The sequence below is a fragment of the Pimephales promelas genome, chromosome 12 (assembly GCF_988280905.1).
Source record: "Pimephales promelas chromosome 12, fPimPro1.hap1.1, whole genome shotgun sequence".
In the NCBI taxonomy this organism is placed as follows: Eukaryota; Metazoa; Chordata; class Actinopteri; order Cypriniformes; family Leuciscidae; genus Pimephales; species Pimephales promelas.
The window spans coordinates 27,781,788-27,809,522 of record NC_142780.1 but is presented as its reverse complement, the minus strand read 5'-3'; the positions used below and the strand labels follow the sequence as shown (position 1 = coordinate 27,809,522).

Genomic DNA, 27,735 nt, shown 5'->3' with positions numbered 1-27,735 from the left:
AGAGGAAGTCAAAATTTTGACCCGAAAAAAAAACCGACAGTGGTACTCTAGACCCTTCCAGAGCTGAGATATTGAGATCCCACGGAGCATTTATGCCAGTATAAATATCTCAATATCTCAGCTCTGGAAGGGTCTAGAGCCTCCATTTTTGCACTCAGGTCTAAGTCCCATGGCCCTCTGTCAGAATCCAGAGTTTCAAGAAGATTGGAGAAACTTATTTTTTCGACCCCAAAAAAAAAAAAAAACCACAGTGGTACCCCTTTCATTTTGTTTTTTTTTTTGTGCGAAAAAATAAGTTTCTCCAATCTTCTTGAAACTCTGGATTCTGATAGAGGGCCATGGGACTTAGACCTGAGTGCAAAAAATGGAGGCTCTAGACCCTTCCAGAGCTGAGATATTGAGATCCCACGTAGCATTTATGCCAGTATAAATATCTCAATATCTCAGCTGTGGAAGGAAGCTGAGTTATATTTATATATATATTCATATGATATGCTATTATATTGTACATTCATGTCATTGTTATCCTATGGACTAAACTATTATAACCATCAAGGACATGAATTTATTGAGAAAAGGAACATTTGCCAGGTACGTGCTGTTTATTCAAAGAAATAGCTTTATTAGCACAAACACACAACTATGTACAAAGCTAGGAGAACATCTTCAAAACACAGAAAACATGTCCTCCACCCTCTGGAAACATGGGACAACATACACACAGCACTACAGTTCTACAAATAAATCACAATTCAATATTGCATCTTTATTCAAAAATAAATTGCCCTGAATGGCATCAGAATTGGGCACCATATATATCAAACACAATACACAGTGGAGGCAGAATTATGAATAAATAATAAGGATGTAATTTAAAGGGATAGTTCACTTTGAAATTAATTTTTGATATGTTTTAGCTTACCTCAAGGGTATCCAAGATGTAGGTGTCCATTTCTGCAGTATTTTAAATTGACATTTTTCAGTCAAACGGTTGTTGACTATCAGGCATACACTGGAGGCTAAGGGGGTCCACCAAAAAGCATGCACAGAGAAGTCAAAATTAAACATGATTTAATGACTTATAAATGTAAGTACACATTGATGGCCTAAGACACGAAACGAGTGGTTTGTGTGAGAAAACGAACAGTATTTATATCGTTTTTACCTCTTGTAATCATAGCCATGACAAAATGATCTGACTGCACGGGCGCTTCGGTCTGCGCATGCGCCGGAAGTGATCGCTTGCGTGCCTACGTCACTCTTTGTTAATATAGAGATTTCAGAAGTTTTACCTTTCACTAAACATATTTAGATATACGGGAAACAGCAATGGAAGATGATTTCGGTATATCTAAATAGGTTTAGTAAAAGGTAAAACTTACGAAATCTCGATGTAAATATTGAGTGACGTCACATGCAATCGATCACTTCCAGCGTAACATTGAACTGATTCAGTTCGGTTCAGTTGGACATTGCACAACTGATTCAGATCACTTGGACGTCACTGTGATTACACAAGGCAAAAACCCCCCGATATAAATACTGTTCGTTTTCTCACAAAAAACGCTCGTTTCGTGTCTTAGGCCATTAATGTGTACTTACATTTATGAGTCATTAAATCACATTTAATTTTGACTTCTCTGTGCATGCTTTTTGGTGGACCCCCTTAGCCTCCAGTGTATGACTGATAGACAACAACGGTTTGACTGAAAAATATCAAAATTGAAAATACTGTGGAAACAAAGACACCTACATCTTTGATGCCCTTGAGGTAAGCTAAAACATATCCAAAATTAATTTCAAAGTGAACTATCCCTTTAAGTACAGATTGATGGCCTAAGACCCGAAACAAGCGGTTTGTGTGAGAAAACGAACAGTTTTATATTGTTTATATATATATATATATATAAACACATGCATATTTCAATATACACGAAATGCAATGGCAATGATTTTGATATATCTTAATATGTTTAGATCTTCATAGTAAAACTTCCGAAATCTCTGTGTAAACAATGAGTGACGTACCCGTGCAAGAGATCACTTCTGGCACTTTCCGGCCAGATCTATATGTATATATAAACACACTGTTCATTTTCTCACACAAACCACTCGTTTCGTGTCTTAGGCCATCAATGTGTACTTACATTTACAAGTCATTAAATCATGTTTAATTTGGACTTCTCTGTGCATGGTCTTTTAAGACATCCCCATAGACTTCCATTATATGACTGACAGACAAGAATGGTTTGACGTTAAACATAAAAATTTAAACTACTGTGGAAACAAAGACACCTACATCTTGGATGCCCTTGAGGTAAGCTAAAACATACCAAAAATTAATTCCAAAGTGAACTATCCCTTTAAAGCTCTTAATTCAAATCCTGTAGGCTTGGCTCATCAGGGCGTAGTCAATCCTCCACCTCCAAGTCTTTGTGATGTGTGCTTGAGGTGCTCAGAAACGTTCAGCTTGATGTACTCCTCAGTGGCTGTGGAACCGAATTTCATGATCCCTTCTGCAAAGCTGAAAAAGACAAATGATTTAGATATATGCAAAGGCAATCTGCAATCATGCCCCAAGTCCCCACATTTGTAAGCAAAAATATTCCTCTGCATCCACTACCAATACTGGATTAATGCAAAGCCATCTCCACAACTGTTATCTGTAACACTTAGGCGGTCTTCAAAAGGGGACTAAGCAGACTGTACTTTGGTTGTGGACTCCCCCCCCCCCCATTTTTACCTATTCTGACATGCCCAGAAAGAATGCAAATGAGAACAAGCAAAAAATGTTGTCCAACACTTTGTGGACACAGTCCTTGGTGTTCCGCCCACGCCCACCAATTGGAATAAGTTCATAATAAAGTTGATTGACACTACCAGAGAAATCAAACTATATTACATACATATACAGGGGTTGGACAATGAAACTGAAACACCTGGTTTTACAACACAATAATTTGTTAGAATGGAGAGGGCCTAATTTTGCATTCAAATACAGCACCAATTGACAGATAGAAGTCCTTCACAGTGACCAGCGGGATTATGAGCCGTTCCTCTTCCAGAACAGTGTCCAACCCCTCTCTCTCTATATATAGACGCTTTCATCAGACGCGTTGCCATGGTGATGAGCTGGCCCAAAGTTAACTTCCGTTCTGTTGGTTTATTACTGTGTTTACTGGATAAAATGGCATTGACTACAAATGCAGTGAAAGTTAAAAGTTAAGGTGATGAGCAGGTTGTTGAGCTGTGGAGTGCAACCTGACCTAGGGAGCAAACGCAATTTTTAAAAATAAAAATGTCAAAGTTTCCTATGAGGGAGACGGCAGTATTAAAACAGCCTAGCTATTTTTATCTGAGTGATAACCGGTACAGTGTTTCCCATACATTTATTAGTGGCAGCCCACCACATTATCAGCGCTGACCGCCACATATTGATTTCTGTGTTTTTAACAATTTAAGATGGGAAAAGTTGTAATTGATTGCAGAGTTGCGTGCAGCACGCAGCGCATATTCGCACGCTCTCTCTCTCTCTCTCTCTCGCAAACACATGACAGCGGACCAGTCTGTGTATTGAACGGTTAGTATCATAAACAGCGCTGCACAGATCCATCCAACATGCTGTCAATGTGGAGACCCACCTTAAAAAAAGGTTAGCAAGTATGTAAGAAGCCTAGCTAATAAGGAGAGCTATGTTAACCTTATCAAACCCCGCCGTTGCGCTCGCCACAGTTTTTTTTTTTTTTTTAACACTGCGGTAAATCAGACACGTGACGTCGGTAGAAAAACATTTTGTCTCCAATTTTTGTTCAACGGGTCTGGTAGTGTCAAATTTCAGTTTGGCCAGGTAACATTTATTTTCTTTGACTGGCAAGAAATACCAGCTACTAGGTTATTTACTTGTTATGGATTGTCTCCGCAAGTCTGCCGGAAGTTAAGTTTGGGCCAGATTAATACACATGAGCAGTACCGTTTGTTTATGTTGTCACTGCTGAAAGCGTCTATATTTATAAATATATATATATGAAGAGTTTAGATGCAAAAGCCTCTAAGTGCCATTTGAAATTCTCTTCTAGAATGATCATTTTTATCAAGCTTGTATATTTAAGTTCAGTTATTTCACTTAAATGCCAATGAAGATTACCTATTAATTGTCATTTAAGTGTCAATTAATAACTTAAACATATGAGCTTGATAAAAATGATCATTCTAGAAGAAAATCTCAAATGGCACTTAGAGGCTTTTGCATCTGAACTATACATATATATTAATTTATTCTAGGCTATCCATTACTTCCAGACTTGTAAAAACCTACCAGGGTATCAAAGGCATGTGCATCAGAGAGGTGATGCTCCTGTAACTCAGTCCTCCATGGTGTCAATCCTCTCTATAGGGACAGCTGAAGAGGCAGGCTGCGTTTCCTTCAGGCGATGGCGGTTGTCAACCAGTAGATTCAGGACCTTTTTCTGGAACACTGAAATAAACAAACACATTTGGTGAGGATTACAATGCTCTAATTAGAATAGCAAAGTTTGCTAGCTCACAAGAGAGAAGGTGTCTATTAAAAGTGTCTTCTCCACTGCCAATATCTCAATACTTACCACCAAGGCAATGGGAAGGCCAATCTCCCAGTCTCAGTCACTCCATCTATACCACAAAAAATGTGTTTTAGAAGTTATTATCAAATGATGAAACTGAACAGATTTAAAAGATGATAAATAATAAATCTGCAATATTATAACAATTAGAGGTACATGTATAAAACTTGCTGAACTGCAAAGTACTTTGATGAAAATTGTGGCCTTAATTGTAAAAAAATTCTAAATTTCTTGATTTCTTGTTCAAAGCAATGTGTGCACTGCTTAACAGGCAGCCAGTGTAATATAACTACCACCTGAATAGCAAAATAATCCTAAATGAGAGTAGTGTGAACGCAGCCGGCAACTCACCATGCCTGTCACCATGGGCTGCTGAGATCACTGCGCTGTGATCTTTTATCATGTCTGGACCTGGCTGGGGGACTGGGGGCATCACTATGGGATCGGTCTTCATGGATTTATTAGTTCCATATGGTTATACCTGAAATTAAAATAATTTTGTTAATATAATTTATAATAAGATGTTTCCTGTTGTGTTAGTATATGTGCACTGGAAGCCTCAGCATACAAACAAATTCCTTGTGTGTGCAAGCACACTTGGCAATAAAGCTCTTTCTGATTCAGATTCAAAGTAACATAGCAGTGATATGAAGACTGTGTGCCTCGCACCATCACTGTATGTGCCGTGACCCATCATGTCTGGATTTGAAGGTGTGCCTCGAACAATAATGGTGGATCTGATGGTGGATCGAACGCTGGACCTAGTAACATTTCAATTTAATAACTTTTATAAACATTTATAACTGAACATTTATAACTGAATATAACATGCCATGTTCCAGATCTCTTTGGCATTTTCGCCACTGTCTTACTCTCAAAGTCATCTGTAAACACAGACGTTATTCCAAATTAGTTTAGTTTTACTGTTTATTTGACTGGGGCCTGTTCAAAAGAAAAGAGGATGAGATCACAACACGTAACGTTACCTTGTTTAGGTGGTTTATCTCCTAACAGGGAAGGACACCTCACTCCTTACAGCAACTGAGAGACCAAACAAATGGGTTAACAAACACCTTAAAGATTTCACTCCATCACACAACAGTTAAGTGTTGCAGTTTTACAAACAAAGATAGCCTACACTTGAGCATACACGACCCTGGCACATATTATTTTTTCATAATTTCTGACGATATTCAGAAAAAAAAACCGCATTGGGAAAAAGGCTAGCCCATTGAATACCCAAAACAAGTCAGCTTGATTACTAGCAAAGAATGGTAGCTAGCTTGCAGCCAGATAACAACGTGGAACCTACAGTTTAGTGTCCCAAATTGTTCAAATTGAGATGAAACTAAAAAAAGAATTAAGAGCAGCAAGCTAACGCAAAACAAAAAAACTGTGAAGTTAAGGCTAACGCCCTTGAACATTCGCGGCAGTAACCACAGCAGGTTTGTGAAGTTTAAGACAAATATAACGCTGAACTACCAAACACTATAAGTACACATGGACATAGAATTCACTAAGCTGGACGAACTTACCTTCAATTTAGAGGAAACGATGGGTTCAACAGCGTTCAGAGCCGCAGAGCCGCAGTTTCACCCCAGCAGTTTTACACCAGCAGTTTTACCCCGCGCATGCGCAGTTTTTACTCCAGCAGTTTTACCCCGCGCATGCGCAGTTTTTACACCAGCAGTTTTACCCCGCGCATGCGCAGTTTCGCCACAACAGTTTTAAGCAGTTTTATCTGCGCATTCGTAGTTTCAATATAGCAGTTTTACCCGCGCAAATTGTTCAGTATTAAAACGATCTAATGGTTATTTTTACCAATTATTTTTGCTTATTAGTCTGCAGAGCCACAGTTTCACCCCGCACATGCGCAGTTTCACCTCAACAGTTTTACCCGTGCACGCGCAGTGTCAATAACCTATATAGTATTTGTTACCAATTATTTTTGCTTACTAGTTATTTTTTTGCTGTTGCTCGCAGGCTTTCAGGTTCCTTTACTGAAATAAAACAGTGCTTGTATCCTCCAAAACAATAAATAGCCTGGCCTACATATATATATATATATATATATATATATATATATATATACACACACTTAATTGCTCAATACCTGGTATAACACAAACTTCTGACTAGACATTCAAAGGCGAACTATTAGTCTAAATCAATATATGTCTAATTATTCTTAAAGTCCCCGTGAAATCAAAATTGAACCTATTTACTTTGTTAGCGCATATTACTAGTCTTGTGGTGAACAATTAATCCGTGCAAGTAAAAATATATTTAAAAAATGTTTTACCTTCGTAATCTTTAATCAAAATCTGAAAAGTTACTTCCGGTCTGGAACGGTTTCTTTTTCTGATGACGTAGGTTTCACAACTTGGGTGGGGAAACGCTTAACCACTCCCCTTAAACCGTTAGTTTGCTATGAGCGAGAGAAGGAGAGGAGGAGCGCTAGAGTAAAACCCTGCCCTCTGTTCAATATTCCGTTTCACTTGGAAATACGTCACAGCACTGGAGAAAAATCTTTTGCAACTTCCGGTTCACGGGGACTTTAAATTAATTAAATCTGCCTGATGAAACAAATGACTTGAACACAAATTATTAACAATTATTTCAAATATTTTATTAATTTTGGAGACATTACCAAGAATACAATTATATTTCAATTCAATTACCAGAGAGACATACTGATACAGACAGACAGGCATACGATTCAGACAGACAGGCACACTGATACACATACACAGTGATACAGACAGACATATTGATACACAGCCATACATACTGATACAGACAGACAAACTAATATACATACACAGACATACTGATACAGACAGACATACTGATACAGACAGACAGGCATACTGACATACATACAAAGACACACTGAGACAGACAGACATATTGATACACAGACAGACATATTGATACAGACAGACCTTCTAATATACATACACAGACATACTGCTACAGACAGACAGACAGCAAGTCTGTCACCAATTAGAAAATAAATAATAATAATTAAATGTCAGGGTTTTAAAATGATGACACTCTTACATTTTTCTTTGTCCTTAACCTCAGACATGAAAAAGGGCATGACCTCTCTGTTTTTAAATGTAAAATAGAATGGGGCTCTTAATTTATCATCCTCATCCAAAGTTGTGGCACAATGTGAATGTAGTGGAGAAAGGGCTTTCTTCCTCCTCCATGCTGTCAATGCGTGGTGGCAAGGACTTGATCTTCATCAGCGGGTGATTGTCCTTCAACCATTCCACACCTTTCCTGATGCTGCTCATCATATTGGCATTCTTTATGAAAAATATTTGAAAATTAACAGCAATCAACAATTTTATATTTTCAGATAAATAAAACTTCTAAATATATTATATACATTGCAGAACTCTACAAAATACCTCAAGATTGTGTGGTGTCGTGTCCCCCTCCAGCGCTCCTACTCCATACTCAATTTCTCCTGGTCCATTCATCTGTTGTAGAAGAGCACAGTGTGATGTAATGTATTTCAATTGTCCACTACAAAATGTTTAATTTAATAAAATGTATAATTTCATGCATATGCAATGCAGAACCAAACTAAGATTTGATTTACTTCTAATTTGCACAAAAGAATTCATCTATTTGAATCAATCCATTTTACAAAAACAAACAAAAATAACAAAGGTCAATGTCCCTGCCCTAATACAGGGTGTCCACCAGTTAAGACTTTTAAGCCCTTTTTAATACCGCATTATAAAACTACAACATTACATTTAGCAAGAACATATATTAAAAGTAGTGCATGCCTGTAATGATCAGACTAGCTCTAGACCATTTGGCTTGGGGCACATGTGTGTTCACAGGGGTCTTTTAGGGTCTTTCAAGGATCAACCCTGCAACAATGGGACTTGGTGTGTTTTAAGAACCCAACTGATATCTGTGTCCCCTGAAAGTCTAAGTATAGAATATTGGCGACTGACAATAGGATAGATAAATAAATAAACAAAATACTTTGACAACAAAAGCTCACTTCACTGTCAGTGAGGCAAGATCCAACCGCCATGTGCAATCCAACCGCCTCCGCCCAATGTGCAAGCCACCTTCCATGTCTGACAAAATACAAAAAGACAACAATGAGAACAAAGTTGTGCAGAATACTGAGTCCTGACCAAGGACTGTCCCTAAAGTTAGTTTACTAAAAGTCACTCTGGATAATAGTGTCTGCTAAATGACAAATAATAATAATAACTAAACCCTAGAAACAAAATTCTCCATGAGGAGAAGTAGGCACCACTTATTGTGTCATGAATGTCATGCTGAGAAAAAAGCAATACTTCCATGAATACTATTAACAACAATAATATTAATATAACGTAGAAATAAGACTTACAGCAGTGAAATCAACGGGTTCATTCAATACGATGTGTAAAGCATACTGAAACATTCATTTTACAATATATTTTTGATAACAGAGTGGAGACAGACTGATAAAAGTCCAATAACTTACCATAATCATGAAGACCCGACAGGATGTCATATCGAGTTGATGGGAGATATGCTGAAATGGCAAATTGCATTTCGAAAAACAAAGAAATCAACCAGGACGTTAAAGTGTCCCGAAAACAAGACAACAAAATACCCTTACTTTGTTTTGTTTTTTGTTTTTGTTTTTTTCATTTTGATCCAACGGCCTGGTGCTGCTGTTATAGCAAGTTTCCTGCGACAAAATGTTAAATAAAAGAATGATTTGTCCAACAGCACTGCTGAACTGACTGCAGTGAAGACAATTTAATAACTTAATCAAAACGAGCGGATAAAACTGCTATAGTGAAACTGCGCATGCGCGGGGTAAAACTGCTGGGGTGAAACTGCTGGGGTAAAACTGCGGCTCTGCGGCTCTGCAGTCAGACCCTTCTCAATATCTGTGGCGTTACTTTCTGCTTGAAAGACATGCCTGACATGTTGCCTCGGCCAATCAGAGTGGCTGACGTTACTGGTTGGATTATGATGATATGCTGCCTCAGCCAATCAGAATTACGTTCACTGGTTTTTGACTCTGGTTTAAATCCAAAGCGGCTGTCCTTGACTTTTCTGCTGCTGTTTAGTTCTTTTTATATTAGGAATAAGGTGGATAGACATAATATATGTAGCCCCCCCATACACAAGGGCAGTAATAATTACACTAGTGACCACTACGCCACCCCTTAGACAAGACTAGTCAGAGCAAGGGGACAAAAAAACATGCACAGGCTTGGATTAACAAAAAAAATACAATCTTTATTTTAAGTTAAAATTGAGTCATTTAGGGTTGTGAATAAATAACATGAACATACATCACATGACATAGGGATAAGCCATAGGAGGGCGGGCCACCGGAGGACAAGTTTACCCAGGCCTAGGTTTCAATACCACCCGTGAACTAGAGCACACCCTTACGATAGAGCCAAACCTAAACTCCGCTTACACACTCACAGCAATCATGCTCTTTGAGCCACTTCTAAGAGGTGCACACTCACAGCATTACACTACACACAATGGTTCCAATAATGGGTGCCACACGAAGGAAACTAAGCTAGCACCTGGTCGCTAGTCTTTCCTATGGGCCCGATCCACCCCAAGACTATTACTGGGGAAGGGAAAGACACCAACAAAAACTAAGAAGAAAAAAGAAAAATAACACTAGCCGGTGGTCACACTTTGTTTCACCAACACAATTCTCTTACAACCCACCGGCTAGTGGAAAAGAAAAAAAGAAAAGAAACAAAAAAACAGTATCAAACAAAATGTCTAACAAGCAGCACCTGCACGTTCATACACATTCAAAGAGAACAGCAGCCGACAATGGACTGGCTGTAGCTTCTAAAATAAAATAAAAAACAGTTAAGTGCTCTGTGTGCATACAATTCATAAGCAGTAGTCGACTACACATAGCTAGTAAACACACGCACACACGCCCAACCATGAAGTCATTATCAGTCAGGCTATTTACATAAAGCTACTAAACACACATTTTCCTTTTTACCGCACACACATAATAATCATAATCCTTACATACCTGCCGGCCGGCTAGCAATCGTATGGGCAGACAGTGTTTTGCAGCTGCACAATCTCACCAGGGTCACAAAAACGCTGGCGAACAGAACAACCCATTACAATCCAAAACACTAGACAAGCGCTATGCATTAACCCAGCTAGATTTAAATGTACCTCCTCTGTGTTCATCAATCCAAACATTCCAGCATGTTTCGGGAGCATAAACACAAACCATAGCGCTGTTGGTCGTCACTCGCAATCCCTTAACCCAGTAGTAAGAAAAAGAGATCGCCTTAGTGCACTGAACCCAAATAGCCATTATAGTCATACAACACAGATAGTTTGGACATACCTTGCGCTAAACACCGCACCCCGGAATACTGCTGCACTCCGACCCATTAACAGCTAGCTACAATGTTTTGCTACCGGCATGAGGACCCCAGGTGCCTATATACCTGCCTGCTCTCAATTTCCAACCACTCCCACCCACATTAGCTACCGCAGCAACACGGGGAGAAAGCGAAAGCGACATGATACAGAGAAAGGGGGAGATGAGAGAGATAAACACAGAACGTCTCAAACCCACAGGCTACAATCCACCCCCTCCAAATGAATCGGCGGCCCGACGATGACACCTCATCTCCGGGAGTCTTCATCCTCTATTTCTGCTCGACTATATTCCACACCCCCAGTTGACCTGGGTAGGTGGTAAGGATTGGAATGTTGCCCTGCCGTAGACCTCACTGATCGGCGCATGGCCACATTGCTGTCCTCAGGCACCTCCGCTGTATCTTCAATATCAACTTCCTCCAACGCTGAGGTGCCGGTTGAAACGGGTGCAGCTTGAGGCTCTTGTTCCTCCTCATACCAAATGATCACATCCCGGGCATAGCCATCGTCACTAACAGGAGGGCCTTTGGGAGTGTCCTCTTCCCGAGCTGGGTCAGGCAAACTCTCAGGTCTGGGCCTCAATCCCGCAGGGACGGCGCGCATCTCGGAGCGATGCACCTGCCGGACAGACCCACCCGTATCCGCAGGGGTCACTGTATATACCGCTCCTGCCCCAGAAGGGCAACTCACAACTCTATAAGCTACAGAGTTCCAGTAGTCCTGGATTTTATTTCTCCCATAGGGGTGATTCCGCAGATAGATCAAATCCCCTTCTTGGAAGCCGGCATCGTTCACCTGATCATTATGGCTCTGATTCCGCCTGAAGGCCAGTTCTTCTGTTCTCTGTCTAACATGTTCATGAGCCATCCTGACACTTTGCTGGTGTTTTTCCACCCACTCTTCTAGGGTGTTGGTGTCTAGGACAGCCTCCCTAGTACCGAGCAGAAAATCAACCGGCAATCTTGGATGGTGGCCAAACATCAAATAATATGGAGTATGCCCTGTGGTCTGGTGAGGGGTGACATTATAGGCAAAGGTGAGCTGGGGCAGATGGTGTGGCCATCGACGCTTCTCTGTCTCTGGAAGGGTGCGCAGCAAGTCGTGGAGTGTGCGGTTGAACCGCTCGCATTGGGCATTACCTTGAGGGTGGTACGGAGTGGTGCGGCTCTTTTGAATACCGTACATCTGACACAATTGCCTAATCAGGAGACTCTCAAAGTTTCGTCCCCGGTCAGAATGTATGCGAGCTGGGGGACCGAACCTATGAAACCATTGCTGCACCAAAGCCCTGGCCACCGTGGGTGCTTTTTGATCCTTAGTAGGGACAGCCTGTGAGTACTTGGTAAATATGTCGGTGAGAATCAGGACATTCTCTCGTCCATCACTAGCTGGCTCTAGCAAAGTGAAGTCCAAAGCCAAGATTTCATTTGGTCGAGTGGCTTGCATCGTGGTCCAATATGTACGGACTTTGGGCTGGACAGCCTTCCCCACCACGCATCGCTGGCACTGATGACACCACTGTTCAGCATCTTTAGTCATACTGGGCCAAAAACATCGACTCCGGAGTAGCTGGAGTGTCCTTTCTGTGCCTTGGTGCCCTTGCTCATCGTGGACACTCCGTAGAACTTCTGCTTGCAGGCACTGGGGCAGCAATAGCTGGAGCATCTCCGGACCTCCCCCTGTTGCATGAATCAGGCGATAAAGAACCCCTTCCTTGTCGACCAGGCGGTCCCAGTGTCGGAGCAGGGCTCGGCTGGATTTAGACAACACTTCACGCTCCGTTGCACCTGGCCGTCGACCTTCTTGATAGTACTTCTTCACAGGTCCAATGACTGGGTCAGCTTCCTGAAGCAAACTGAGATCCTGAGGTGTCCGCCCCGGTAAGGCCACCACCTCCTTGCATTGGCCCTCAATAGCAGACGTCCGACCAAGACTGGTCAATGGGCCCAATGCGGGGACCTCCGTCCCGACAGTGAAACGTTCCAGGTACTGACGGGAAAGAGCATCCGCATTCTGATTGCTCCTGCCCGGCCGATACCTGAGAGTAAAATTGAATGACGCCAGCTGAGAAGCCCACCGCTGCTCGGTTGCGCCCAGCTTCGCTGTGAGCAGATGGCACAGGGGGTTGTTGTCAGTGACAATTGAAAACTGGTTCCCCAGCAAATATTCACGGAACTTTTCAGTTACGGCCCACTTTACTGCAAGTAGTTCCAACTTCATGGAGCTATAATTCTCCATATTCCTTTCAGCAGCTCTGAGTCCCCGACTGGCAAATGCAACTGGTCGCACCTTCCCTTCATGCTCTTGGGAGAGGACCGCACCAAGGCCTCCATGACTGGCGTCCACCTCCAAGATGAAGGGCTTCTGAAAATCGGCATAAGCCAGCACTGGAGCTGTGGTAAGTCGCTCCTTCAGAGACAGAAATGCTCGGTCACATCCTTCGTCCCATGCCAATCCCAGGGGAACTGGGGGAGTCTTTCCCTTCCTTTGGGGTCCGCTGAGTCTGCTTACCAGTTGGTGAAGTGGGGCTGCTAACTTTGAAAATCCCTCCACGAAGCGCCGATAATAGCTTGCGAAACCGAGGAAAGATCGTAATTCAGCCAGGTGTCTAGGACGTCTCCAGTCCTTGACCACCTCTATCTTGGCGGGATCCGTAGCAACTCCCTCAGCCGAGACCACATGCCCCAGGTAACTGACCTGGTGTTGGAAGAAGTGGCATTTTGTCAGTTTTACTTTTAGCCCATGTTTTTGCAACCGGGAAAACACCTCTCCAAGTCTTTCCAGATGCTGCTGAACAGTGGTAGAAAAGACGATCACATCGTCTAGGTAGAGTAGAACGGACTGGTATCTGCAATCACCGAACATACGCTCCATCAAACGCTGGAACGTTCCAGGTGCATTACACAGTCCGAAGGCCATTCTGTTAAACTCAAACAGGCCAAAGGGGGTACAGAAGGCAGTCTTTGCTTTATCTTGCTCCACCATTGGAACCTGATTGTATCCACTTGCAAGGTCCAAGGTGGAAAACCATTTCGCTCCTGACAGTGCATCCAATGATTCTTCTATACGAGGGAGGGGATATGCGTCACGGCGGGTCTTCGCATTTAACTGACGGTAATCGACACAGAGGCGCAAACTCCCATCCTTCTTAGTCACCAAAACTATTGGGGAAGAGTATGGACTGCTACTTTCTCTGATGACTTTACTGTCTAAGAGCTGTTGGATGTGTGCCTTTACCGTTTCATACTGGGAGGGTGGAATTCTACGGTATGGCTGCCGAACAGGAACATTGTCCAACAGGGGAATCTCATGACTGATTAAGGACGTGCATCCTAGGTCTCCCTCCCCTTGAGAAAAGATATCATTATACTGGACAAGGAGGGCCCTAGCCTGAGCAGCCTGTTGCTGGGTCAACCCCGGGAAATCTGGCAGCGTGAACTCAGGGAAACTGCACTCAACTACCCCCTGAGTCGAAACATAAGCTTGACACTGTTCCCATAGAGGGTTGACTGATATAGAAGCAGTGGTTCCTGTTGAAGCCGCCGCCACAATTTGTACAGTGCCGATAGGGTGGCGTGGGGGCAACCATACTTTTGTGTTCCCAACATTCACTACAGGGGCATATACGAAACCCCTTCTCGCTGGCACCAGGGTAGGAGATACCAACAGGCCTTCAGGCAATTGCCCTTCATCAAAGCCCAAAGGCTCTAGCAAAAAGGCTGCAGACTCAAGCTGGGGGCATGTAACCGGGACCATAGTTAGGGCTCCTGCCTCGAGACAGACTGCCTCTTTCCCATGGACTTTCACTTTGAATGGCTTCGGTGCATTTACCATGGCCTGGATCTGTTCGCAATGTCTCAATGCACGACGGGCTGCCGGGGCCGCCGAGTTCACAGGAGGGAAGTGAAAAAGTTGAGAGCCGTGTTGTTTAAAAAGGACCTGGTAACATTCCCCAATTACATTCATTCCCAGTATCCCGGGTGTTCTGAGCTTGCGATCTTTAATAGTGCTATTCTCTGGGTCTTTAACAATTAAAATTCCCCTCCCCGGAATGCATTGCCCCAATACCCCCACATCCAATTCCAGATAACCAACATAGGGAATGTCTAACCCATTAGCGGCCTTAAGCCCAAGCCATCTACAATCTCTCTTTTGTAAGTGACGGAAATGTTCCTGAAAGAAACTCTCGGTGATGGTGGTCACCATTGACCCAGTGTCAATCAAACAGGGAACTGTTACGTCTCCCATGGTAACGGACAATACAGGACAATTGTTGACTAACTTTTCATATGTTTGAGGATGCGATGAGCCGCACACATCCCTTCCCAGCGTGTGGCTCTGCACACTGGGAGTTACTAGTTTCCCGAATGATTAAGGAGGCTGTCTTGGCCTGATGCTAGGTTAGGGGGTATATCAGGGGGCAACCGCGGAACTGACCTACTATTGTGGGTTGAGGGAGCTGCCTGGCAATAACGGGCTATGTGCCCTGGCTGATCACACCGCAAACAAATCGGCTGACCATTGGGGGCGCGCTTGTATCGCCCCCCCCCCCGATGTGATGGCGGGCCCTGTGAGCTACTACTCGGACGCCCTAACTGCCTTACGAGCATATCTAACTGAGCTTGTTGCTTAAGGACCAAGTCTTTTAGTTCAGCGAATTCTGATGACTGGGGGGCGGTAACACATTGCGACACAACCTGAGCTTCACTGCTTACTCCTGGAGTGCGGTAACTACGATCTCGGTTGGACTGACCCTCCTGCACCCACCTTATAGCTTCCTTCCGAATGGCTAGAAGAGTCAACCCGCTATCTGCTCGAACCAATTTCTTGAGTTCCCTTCGTAACATGGGGTCAGAGACATTTTCACAAAATTGGTCTCGCAACACAATATCAGGGTTTGTAATGGCACCTTCATTTGACTGTTTTACTTTATCCAACATTTCCATTAACGCATGAGAGAACTCAAACAAACTTTCATTGTCCTTCTGCTTTCTATTAAAGAAACGCTGTTGCCAATACACATATGACTTAGTACACCCATACACTTCCCTTAAAACTTCAATTATTGATTCAGGGTTTTCACGTGTGGCTGCAGGTCGGTACTTCACCTCATTCCGGGCTTCACCCTCTAGGTGATCAAACAAGAACAAGGCCTTGTCGAAATTAGACATATGTGTTGCCCGAATACAACTTTTCGCTTCTTCAATCCATTCTTCGACAGACAATGACCCTGTACTCGCAGAGCCAGAAAACTTTGGGCACCGCCGCTCTCGAGGTATAAAGAGCGCTTGCTCCCGTCGGACAGGCTGGGTACCAGTCGCACTGCTACCAGCAGTGCCCCCTGTCCCACCCCCCGAAAGTCTCTCATTCTCAGCCTGGAGTTGCTCCAAACGTCGTCGCAGCTGCTGTAACTCCCCCACGGACTCCTCTCCATCACTCATGTTACTGCCAGCTGCTGTTCTCTATACACGTTTACGTATTCTCTCACAGACACACACCCCCACACACACACACAGGTGCTGCTTAGTTAGACTAGCCTAGCGACTCAATGTTACCCTGCCGACTACGCCAAAATGTAGCCCCCCCATACACAAGGGCAGTAATAATTACACTAGTGACCACTACGCCACCCCTTAGACAAGACTAGTCAGAGCAAGGGGACAAAAAAACATGCACAGGCTTGGATTAACAAAAAAAATACAATCTTTATTTTAAGTTAAAATTGAGTCATTTAGGGTTGTGAATAAATAACATGAACATACATCACATGACATAGGGATAAGCCATAGGAGGGCGGGCCACCGGAGGACAAGTTTACCCAGGCCTAGGTTTCAATACCACCCGTGAACTAGAGCACACCCTTACGATAGAGCCAAACCTAAACTCCGCTTACACACTCACAGCAATCATGCTCTTTGAGCCACTTCTAAGAGGTGCACACTCACAGCATTACACTACACACAATGGTTCCAATAATGGGTGCCACACGAAGGAAACTAAGCTAGCACCTGGTCGCTAGTCTTTCCTATGGGCCCGATCCACCCCAAGACTATTACTGGGGAAGGGAAAGACACCAACAAAAACTAAGAAGAAAAAAGAAAAATAACACTAGCCGGTGGTCACACTTTGTTTCACCAACACAATTCTCTTACAACCCACCGGCTAGTGGAAAAGAAAAAAAGAAAAGAAACAAAAAAAACAGTATCAAACAAAATGTCTAACAAGCAGCACCTGCACGTTCATACACATTCAAAGAGAACAGCAGCCGACAATGGACTGGCTGTAGCTTCTAAAATAAAATAAAAAACAGTTAAGTGCTCTGTGTGCATACAATTCATAAGCAGTAGTCGACTACACATAGCTAGTAAACACACGCACACACGCCCAACCATGAAGTCATTATCAGTCAGGCTATTTACATAAAGCTACTAAACACACATTTTCCTTTTTACCGCACACACATAATAATCATAATCCTTACATACCTGCCGGCCGGCTAGCAATCGTATGGGCAGACAGTGTTTTGCAGCTGCACAATCTCACCAGGGTCACAAAAACGCTGGCGAACAGAACAACCCATTACAATCCAAAACACTAGACAAGCGCTATGCATTAACCCAGCTAGATTTAAATGTACCTCCTCTGTGTTCATCAATCCAAACATTCCAGCATGTTTCGGGAGCATAAACACAAACCATAGCGCTGTTGGTCGTCACTCGCAATCCCTTAACCCAGTAGTAAGAAAAAGAGATCGCCTTAGTGCACTGAACCCAAATAGCCATTATAGTCATACAACACAGATAGTTTGGACATACCTTGCGCTAAACACCGCACCCCGGAATACTGCTGCACTCCGACCCATTAACAGCTAGCTACAATGTTTTGCTACCGGCATGAGGACCCCAGGTGCCTATATACCTGCCTGCTCTCAATTTCCAACCACTCCCACCCACATTAGCTACCGCAGCAACACGGGGAGAAAGCGAAAGCGACATGATACAGAGAAAGGGGGAGATGAGAGAGATAAACACAGAACGTCTCAAACCCACAGGCTACATATAGACTACCATGAAATGTAAAGATACATATATGCATAAATAAATAACTTGATTAGGCTACTTAAAATAAATAAACCAGTAAAAAAAGATGTAAAAAACAAAAAAGACAAACATCTGGTTATAACTGTGAATTAACATCCAAAGATGTAATCATATATTTTGAAAAAAGCTTCTGTAAATGTTATGATAAATCTTAAAATTTTATTAGGTAAATTTCCTATTCATAAGAGTAAAATGAATAATTCTGATTTTCAGTTTTCAGTATATTGAGTCTCTCAGATGTATCGATAAAAAATTTAGTGATACAATTGTATTTGCTAAAGAATATTGAAGCTAATTGAAAAGTGAATTAATGTGTATGCTATTTTCTTTCTTTAAGTAGTACAAATTACTGGTTTCTAACTTTCTCTTAAATCATTATATTATACATAATAGATAGTCCTTTCCCCCTTTTTATTTTATTTCTTCAATTCTGTCCTATTTTTATTTGTTTCTTATTCATTTGTTGTGAAATTATTATTTGCTGAATGTTATTTGGATGTCATGTTATTGTTGTGCGTTATGTCTAATGTAAAAAAAAGCAACAAAAAAAAAAAAAAAAAAAAAAAAAAAAAAAACACGGCAATTAGGTTATACTGGGCCTGATCTATTTCTATCAGAGATTGTCTTAGAATGAAGTTACCTTTCAGAAAAATGTTACCTGGGGTGAAACTCCCCTACAGACGAAAACAATCAGAGTTATATTAAACAATGTCCTGGCCCTTCCAAGCTTTATATTGGCTGTAAATGGTTGTTTCTGTTTTGAAAGTCCATAAAAGTGCATCTATCCATGATACAAGTGCATCTATCCATGATATAAATGCATCTATCCATGATAAAAATTACTACATGCAGAACTTTACTGGCATTTGATTGGATGACAAATGTCCAATCTCATGGACTGCAGGTTTTAAACTAGGTGAAATGCTCCAGAAGTTAAAAAAAGGGGGCTGACATGTGATGTCCATTTGTAATGGACACAGGGTCTGAATGGGTTAAGTGCATGTGGATATTTAAAGTGTACTTTTTCTTCTTGTTATTTGGTTACTACAATAACAGGTTACTACAAAATAGTAAGCTACGATTTGGGACACACATAATATAAAGAAAGAAATTAATTATTTATTTCTGTTCACCCGCTCCTTCAAATCTATGCTTGACTGAAAAAGAGTCATATTTTTTACTTAACACATACTTAATAATATCAGCCAAGCCATTTGATATCACAAGTACGACTGGTGTGGTGAATAACTTGATTTAGCGCCAATCATATTATCAAATCCAATAATTCAAGGTTAATGTAAATCAGGGGGAGTTCATTTAGCATTTTCCTTACTGCCAGGTTTCCATTGGAGCATTATGTAAAATGTGGTTTGGTTCGTATTACTGTTCCATAAAATTATGTCAGACCCAACACAGTTTTAAAAATGAAACACTCCATGTGAGCTTAAAAAAATAAGATCTCGATGCTAATTGAGTGTTTGAGGTGAAAGTAATTTCTTATGTTGTGGGTCAGTGGTTGTGGCAAAGCAGTTTGTCTATTTTTCATGTTCAGGCACGCTTACAATTACAGTCAGGTGGCTGAGGAACCCTGTCATCACCACCATCAATAACATCCACTAGTGTGTTCGAATAATATATAATAAAGAAATGTCATTAGCGAGCTTGATAAATAGGCAAGCAGGTCTGGTTATGCTCAAGACAATTTAAAATGATTGAATTTACAGCTCAAGTATATGATTGTGTTATGATCAATCTGGAAAATAAATAATTCATATTCCATCTAATTACAAATGAGGATCAAAAAAGCGAGCATTTTTCTTGGGACCCCTTGACAATGATGTGTACATTAAATACAAAGAATTGAGAGTTGTTTTTAAATGTTCCAGTGTACAGGTGTAGGCTATGTGAACTATTACATTCTCAGCTTGTTCTGCATAAGAAAGGATAGTAGTGCTTATTGGTTTGGCAACCACTAGAGAGCGCCATGAATCTTGTCTCCTTGTTGTCTTTATTGATTGCACATCATTTTACTTCCAGGGTGATTTCGTCATGTACTTGTCGATTTTTTATCATAGAAATAAAACACTAACTCTACGTGAGGATGATCATTCTAAAGAGTTAGTTACATAATTTAAACACCAAAACATACAGTATCATTGATCCTTGGTTTATTCTTGCCTATTGGGAAATCTTATTAAAGCCAAAAAAGTACATTTAGAGTTCAATTCACTGCATCAACCAAGCTTGCTGACTATTCTGGAATCATGGTCAAATACAGGCAATTTTGTGTATAAACATTAAAATACATTTCAAAAAGATTATTTAAATATGTTAATATGCACTATTTTAACGACAAGTCAAGGCAATGTAGCTGTTGTAGAAAAAACTAACAAAGGATACAAGTCACAGCAGCAATCGTTCTCCCCTCTGTTTAAAGTTTATGGCACGCCTAACTCGAGACTTGGGTATCGAAGTTATCCTGAGCTTCTCAGTGGGAAATACTACTACTGTACAGAGGGTGTTCATGTCAAATTTTTAATAATTCCGAAAGCAGCGTTAGTTTGTTAATGTTAATGTTAAAGTTAATGTGTTTGTCTTGTTCTTATGTGAGCATATGGCTTTGGGGGTGTTTTCTGGATTGAGTGTTTGGGAAATGGTGTCTGGATCCTGATACATGGGTCTAGTCTTGGTTCAGTTTCGGGGGCTTGAAATCCATGCTCCATGCATTTCTGTCTGTCTTGTGTCTTGTTTTCTGGGCACATGGCAGATGAGAGTGTTTTCCATGAGCTCTTCTGTTGTTGTTTTCTGTTGGAGCACATGACTTGTAGTGCCATTGGTTTGTCATGTGTTCTTCTGTCCTGTATGTTGTTTTCTAATGGAGCGCATGACTTGTAGTGCTGTTTGTTTGTCATGAGTTCTTCTGTCTTGAGTGTTTGTGTGAGCACATGGCTTCTGCATGTTTGTTTGCCATGTGCCTTTTGCACATGGCTTTTGTTTGTTTCTGTATGTGTGCCATGTGCTTTTCTGTGTCTCTAGTCTTGGCGACATTCTTTTCTTACCTGATTATTGGTTTATTTGCCTTACCTGCTCTCCCTTGTTACCCTTCAGATTTCCTTCCTGTTCATTCTCCCTTTGTCCTTTGTCCTGTGCTAGTTTATTGTAGACGTTTCCCTAATAGGTGTTGCTGTCCAGCCCTGGCTTACTGGGGCCTGTACCATGATGGTAGTTGAACAAACTCAGGGTTGCAGGATTAGTTTCGAGTTGACAAAACCATACCAATCCAACCAGGCTTTGATCCTGAGTTTAGGAGTTTATGTGTGACACCATGTAGTAAACACCCAATCACATGCTGAGAAAGAGTGAAACTCATTCAAAACTAATTGAAACTGATTTCTCGCGAGGGAAGTAGAGCAATTCACTTATTAAATAAAAGTATAAAAATATTAAGAATTTAAACAAATTTACACAGCAAGAAGATAGCTGTTTGTGAAAGAGGACAACTAAAAGAAAGTCTCGCTACTGTATATCAGTGCAAGTAAAAGTTGTGAAGATATTTATAAAGGTATAGAGAGAATTGAACATTTAAAGGGATACTCCACCCAAAAATGAAAATTCTGTCATAATTTACTCACCCTCAATTTGTTGCAAACATGTATGAGTTTCTTTCTTATGCTGAACACAATGGAAGTTATTTTGAAGATTGATTGGAACTTTTGCACCATAGTATTTTTTTTTTCTACTATGGAAGTCAATGGTGCCAAACAATTGTTTGGTTCCAATCATTCTTCAAAATATATTCCTGTGTTCAGCAGAAGAAAGAAACTCATACATGATCTTAAATATGTGATCTCACAAGCTTCTAAAGAAGCTTACAACGAGCTTAACTTCAACAAATAAAGAAGGAATAACCTTTATAATTTTTAACACACTTTATTCAACACACATTAACATACAATAACTTACATAACATACAATAAAGAAAATGAATTTATAAATAAATAATTTTTTTTTTACTTCCATAGGAATGAAATAATTGAAAACATGATTTCAAATAACATTTCACAAGCTTACTCTTACATTCAGTTAGAGGGAGTAAAGTATATTGCGTATTTGGCGTGCTGTCCAGGGGGAGGGCTGATTGCTGAGAGCTCTCCACCTGTGTTAATTAACATTACACTCGTGTTAGTTAACATTGATCGCATAGCATGCAAACATGCTCTGTCGCCTCTCGCTCCGTTTTCCATTACAGATAGTACCTCCACAATAATACATGGTCGTCATAGCAGGAAACTGCCATGAGTTCTTACGAGTTGCCATAATAGTAGTATATCACGCAATCTCTGGCCAAACTATTTCAAAATGGCAGGGTTATTCAGGATCCTCCGTCTGGCGCATGCAATGATGACAGTGAATAGTGACGATTCTCTCTGACCAATCAGCAGTCTGCAGTGTCATCACGTCACATTTTAGTATTGCCTCAGCTCGCTCAGAACCTCACCAGAGGTGATGTGAAAAAAGTACCCGAAAGCAGGTACAGATATATAGGTACTTTTACACAGTGGAAAACCAAACAAAAGCGAGTCGAATCCAGGTAAGTTGAGTCAAGCTGGTACTGTGACTACTGTGACTAATAAGTGACTACTTAGTTTAGAGATGCAGTTTTCAAAAGATGTTGATGCTGAAACCTTTGTCCTTGCATTTGTCTCTCTTTGACCATCTACCAGCTTAGCAAGCAAGTTTCCCTAAAACCAACATGCCAATTCCTGTGCTTCTGTGGGTGGTCTTCTTCAACACAAGCTCTATCGACTGTCGGCATCTTGTGCGCAGAGCTTTGTTTGACTTCTACTGAGCACTGCCCCATGTACTCCATGGTTTACCATCACACAAACATTATAGGCAAAGTTTTGCAATCCAAATGCTTGGTGACAATCAAGTTCCTTCCTTGATGGGGCATTTTCAGCAAAGAGTCTTTTGAGAGCTTCTTGTTGCTTTGGAATACATTCCTTAAACAAACCTGTGGTAAACATGTCTTTGGTAAATACCTTAAAAAATACATGCCTCAAATTATCTCCTTTAGTTTATATAGGCTATTAATTAATAAATTACTTACATAGCTTAAGCAAAGCATCAGGAGTGCCACACCGAGGACTGTGACGGCCACAACCACATAAATTGTATCACTTTTATTAAATTCCATTTGCTCAACTGTAAGATGCTCTAAAAATACAAAACACATCAACATCAGACTGTTAGTTTGCCCACTTTCATCATTCATTTGCTATTGCTGTTATTATTGCTTTTAGATGAATCAAAGCTTTAATTAATGAGCTAGTACACTCATAAAAATATGTTTTTAAGCTTAAGAGTATAAATTCATTTTTGTGGCCATTAAAAATCCCCACACTTACCATAGACCTTCAGAACGATTTCGCCTTCCTGGTTCTGATGGCCAAGAGGAGCAGACAGAAAGCAGTTATATATTCCACTGTCTTGTTCAGTTACATTAGACAGAAGAAGGCTCTGTGTTCTCTCGAGCAGGTCAACCTCTCGTTTGACACCATTGTATTTTTCCACTTTGCCATTGTTTTTAGTTAGTCTTACAAGACCGGTTATCATTCGGGGAGGCCCTTCAATAATCTGTAAAACAGAAGTTTAATTCAATAAGCTAAACAACATCTTCATTTAAAACAACACTGAACATATCTCAAGTAGCTAGAACATATAGGGACTAGCCTAATTTGTATGAAGTACCCTGACAAAAATGTAAAAGCAAAAAGTACTGAATAGCCTACATGAAGACAATTTAAATATTAATATTAATCACTGAAAATGTCATAGCTGTCATCTAGATAGTTTTAGTGGTTACTGAAGCAAAACGAATTCATCTAGTAAACAAAAGATGATAGGGGGAAAGCAAGGTTCTCAGAAAAGTATACAAATGTTGAACTTTACCTTGTACCATGTCACCGAGCGGTACTGGACACCCGCCTTTGATTTCGCAGCACAAGGCAACTGGACGTCCTCGCCAATGACAGTGCGAATCTCATGCCGTACACCCTCCGCCACAGCTGCAAATAAAACACCTCATGTCAACCTGGATCAGAGTCTGCGTGAAAACATTCGCAGGAATACGGGTGGAGTCTTACCTAAAGTTACAAGACATACGATGATTTCCGAGAAGTACTGCATGGTTCTGGATATCTTGGTCGGTGTCGAGACACTGTCGACATGGTTTATATATAGCGCTTGCTTTTGGGGAAGTTGGAAAATCCCACACGCGACTGAACTCCACTAAAGATAAAGTAGGTGAAACCCGGAACCGATGTGATGGTGTGATTGTAAACAGTTTAACTTACTTTCATTGTTGCAGTGACACCTGCTAGACTCAAGCGATGATTCGGATCAAAGTTTTCGTGATATCGCTATCGTTTTTTTGTTGGCCTGGTAAGATCTATTTTAAATACAAAATGCCATCTTCACATTTATTCTCGATATAAATTGCTGAGACTTGAAGTTATGCAAAACATGTGCGATGACAAATGACGTAGCGTTTATTTACAGTCAGTCCGTTGCAGTGAGCCTGATATAGACACGAACGGACAATGCTTGGTGTTGTTCATATTATTATTATTATTATTATTATTATTATTATTATAATTAACGTTATACCTGCACGTGTAATGTTTTCTGAATTGTGCTTGCGGCAGTTCTTTGAGAAACGCTGTAACTTATAAGCTTCTTCAAAAGGTTGATTTAACAATGCAATCTGGTTAAAATATGTGTTCATATACGCAATTAATAAAAAAAATAATAATTATAAAACAAAAGGTTTGCTAGACAGTTAAAGATTAACTGGGAAACCCCCTCTGGGATTCTCCCCATATTACGCAATTACTCACACGGCAATTTCAAATCACGTGCCGAAATAAAAGAGAGCGAGTTATCTTTTAACACTTCTCATCATGATTGTTTTCTGGTATGTATTTAACTTATAGTAATTTTTCAGCTAACCAAATATTGCATGGACTATCCATATCTATCATGATGTCATCTGTTTCTGATCTATCTATCTATCTATCTATCTATCTATCTATCTATCTATCTATCTATCTATCTATCTATCTATCTATCTATCTATCTATCTATCTATCTATCTATCTATCTATCTATCTATCTATCTATCTATCTATCTATCTATCTATCTATCTATCTATCTATCTATCTATCTATCTATCTATCCGCAGTCTCGACTATAGTCACAGAGACAACACAAAAGTACACCTGCACGGAAGATTTACACCATGCAGAATCTGAATATGCGAAGAAGCACCCATACTGTGATCAGTATTGGTCTGCACAGGAACTTGTGAGTATAATAAAGAATTGATTGAAATGAAGTAATAGATATATAGAGAATACGTATGTAATATACTCTGAAACTTACTGACTTTCATGCTGTTTCCCTTAGTCCATTGGGACGTATTTAAGATCCACCTTGGGGTGTCACAGTCCATGCAAAGAGTTGGTCGTTGGTAGGATCACATTGACTGAATGTGTCAATATCACCCTGTCTGTAATATGCACACAAGTGAGTCATTTTCTGTGCACTACAGGGCATGTCTTTTAAGAATCTGCATTTGAATAGCACATTAACCTAATCTGTCTCTTTACATTGTTAAGGATGATTTGACTGAACACCGTGTGCATTTTTATGGTAAGTTTATTTTCTGCCAATAATATATGACAAGTTATAACAAGTATGTGACAAGTTAATGCTTTAACACATTTGTTGTTGTTTCGTTTTAGGCATAAGGGTTCCTCAATCACTGGACAAACCTGCGAAGAGAGGTCACATTGGTAAGAAAAAACAGAATGTGTGTGTGGGTTGAGGGGTACTACAGTCAACAGTTCTGTCATTTAAGAGGATTTCTCTGTTTGTTTATCTCTTTTTGTATTCATTTTTGTAGGTATTTTCCTGTCCATTGCCTTGCTGGTCATAACCATAATTGCATATCTACTATATGCTGGATGCAATCAAAACACTCACTAAGATATTGGAGGAAGAGAACGCTTCATAGCATAGGAATTAGCGATGCACCGATACTTCCAGTTCTGATTATACGATATGGATATAGTTTGATTCTCTATAGGAAAGAAATTCTCTCCCAACTAATGCTGTAAACTGTACAGGGAACCCTCTCATTTGGTACATTAATGTATATAGAGTTTAAAATTTATTTTAAAATGTAAGGCTATTTATTTTTAGATATAATAATTACTCTCAATTAAAAACTGAAATGTTTGTATAACACATTTGCACATAAGGGACAAACACTTGTCCTATTGGCAAATTTATAATAATTAACAGTAAATAAGCTTCTCTTCCATTTTTTTTATTATTATTTATTGCTAACTATCAAATTGTAACAGTAATTTTAATAACTTTCCAAAGGTAAACGCAACATTAACTGACATTTTACTCACATGCTGGTTTATTGAAGTCTTTCCGTGGTTGAAACACAGATTGAGCGATGACATGAGACATTTCAACAATGAAGCTGTGAACTTCACATACTTTTTTAAAATCCAGAATTTAGTGGATCCTGGAAAGCGTTCATTGTCACAGAAAAACACCACGGCATTCTTCTTCCACGAGGGGTTTTGGCATTACAGCATTAGTTTCCATTCGGACCATTAAAGAACGTGACATGCGTGTCTCCCACACATCCCGTAGAATTCAACCAATCAGACCATGACCTCAAAGTGTTTCCATAAAAGTGTCTCATGCATCAGACGTTCAGACAACAGTTTGTGGGCGTGATGTCTGAGGCTGAGGCTAGTATCACATAGGCAGCCCTAAATTTAAGAGGAGACATTTTCTTCACACAAAATATTTTTTTTCCGCCCCCTTTTGATTGACCGGATATAATCGGCCATTACCAATTTTTGCCCAATACATCGGTGCATCCCTAATAGGAATAGAACATCCACTTTATATATGGTTTGTCTAGTGTTATTGTAGTAAACTAAAACCATAACAATTTTTTACACATTTCACTTTAGCTTGTTGGAACATTTCTCATTTTCATTTAGTTTAACTTGAGATATTAAAATAAAATTATATAAAAAAATTAAAATAAACACTCAAATGTGTACATAAAAGTTTGTGTAAATGGAGACACATGAAAACACATCATTTGGGTTTGAAGTCTCCCCAAGGTGCACAATTCTATATTATGCTGCCCATGAAATGTTGCCAGCAGTATTAATAAATCGAAATACTTTATGTACTTTTTTTTTATACAAATAGCTGTGTAAATGGCGACACATGAAAACACTTCATTTGGGTTTGATGTCCCCCCTATATCATGCTGACAATAAAAAAATTATACAGCATTACATATATTTTTTTATTATTATTAATTAATTATTAATTCAACTATTTTTGTATTTTCTTTGCTTTATATCTACCTCTGATGGATTGTATGTTTTGCTGCTAATCCTGTTTTTTTTTTTTTTTAAATAAATGCTGCTTTTTTTAAAAACTGAAGATTCATATAAATGTTTTTAATTGTGTTTAAAGTATACAAACCATATTTAAGGCCACTATAGTA

General features: G+C 40.2%; 2 protein-coding genes and 1 long non-coding RNA gene across 3 annotated transcripts; 1 reads left to right on the top strand and 2 right to left on the bottom strand.

Moving 5' to 3' along the window:
* Positions 1 to 596: 596 nt before the first annotated feature.
* LOC120463552 (uncharacterized) lies at positions 597 to 6,220 on the bottom strand. The gene is made up of 6 exons (XR_005618528.2): positions 6,134 to 6,220; positions 5,585 to 5,639; positions 4,950 to 5,079; positions 4,602 to 4,647; positions 4,316 to 4,474; positions 597 to 2,524 (listed from the first exon to the last, which is right to left on the bottom strand). It is a non-coding gene; the product is annotated as an uncharacterized LOC120463552 (long non-coding RNA).
* A 15,920-nt stretch (positions 6,221 to 22,140) lies between these two features.
* cd83 (CD83 molecule) lies at positions 22,141 to 24,402 on the bottom strand. The gene is made up of 5 exons (XM_039651570.2): positions 24,268 to 24,402; positions 24,074 to 24,189; positions 23,530 to 23,758; positions 23,232 to 23,338; positions 22,141 to 23,135 (listed from the first exon to the last, which is right to left on the bottom strand). Exons 1-5 carry the CDS (start codon positions 24,308 to 24,310, stop codon positions 23,001 to 23,003), a joined length of 630 nt encoding a protein of 209 aa, XP_039507504.2. The 5' UTR covers positions 24,311 to 24,402; the 3' UTR covers positions 22,141 to 23,000.
* On the top strand, positions 24,290 to 27,637 carry LOC148977034 (uncharacterized). The gene is made up of 7 exons (XM_089117887.1): positions 24,290 to 24,423; positions 24,492 to 24,565; positions 25,366 to 25,487; positions 25,590 to 25,709; positions 25,802 to 25,835; positions 25,928 to 25,978; positions 26,089 to 27,637. The coding sequence occupies exons 2-7, from the start codon at positions 24,514 to 24,516 to the stop codon at positions 26,169 to 26,171; spliced, it is 462 nt and encodes a 153-aa protein (XP_088974013.1). The 5' UTR covers positions 24,290 to 24,423; positions 24,492 to 24,513; the 3' UTR covers positions 26,172 to 27,637.
* Positions 27,638 to 27,735: the final 98 nt, after the last annotated feature.

Coding starts and splice junctions, on each gene's coding strand:
- LOC148977034 (XM_089117887.1), top strand. CDS start 24,514: ATGATTCGGATCAAAGTTTTCGTGATATCGCTATCGTTTTTTTGTTGG. Junction 24,566..25,365: donor ATCGTTTTTTTGTTGGCCTG/GTAAGATCTATT, acceptor ATCTATCCGCAG/TCTCGACTATAGTCACAGAG. Junction 25,488..25,589: donor ATTGGTCTGCACAGGAACTT/GTGAGTATAATA, acceptor TGTTTCCCTTAG/TCCATTGGGACGTATTTAAG.
- cd83 (XM_039651570.2), bottom strand. CDS start 24,310: ATGCAGTACTTCTCGGAAATCATCGTATGTCTTGTAACTTTAG. Junction 24,190..24,267: donor CGTATGTCTTGTAACTTTAG/GTAAGACTCCAC, acceptor TTTTATTTGCAG/CTGTGGCGGAGGGTGTACGG. Junction 23,136..23,231: donor TGATGCTTTGCTTAAGCTAT/GTAAGTAATTTA, acceptor TGTTTACCACAG/GTTTGTTTAAGGAATGTATT.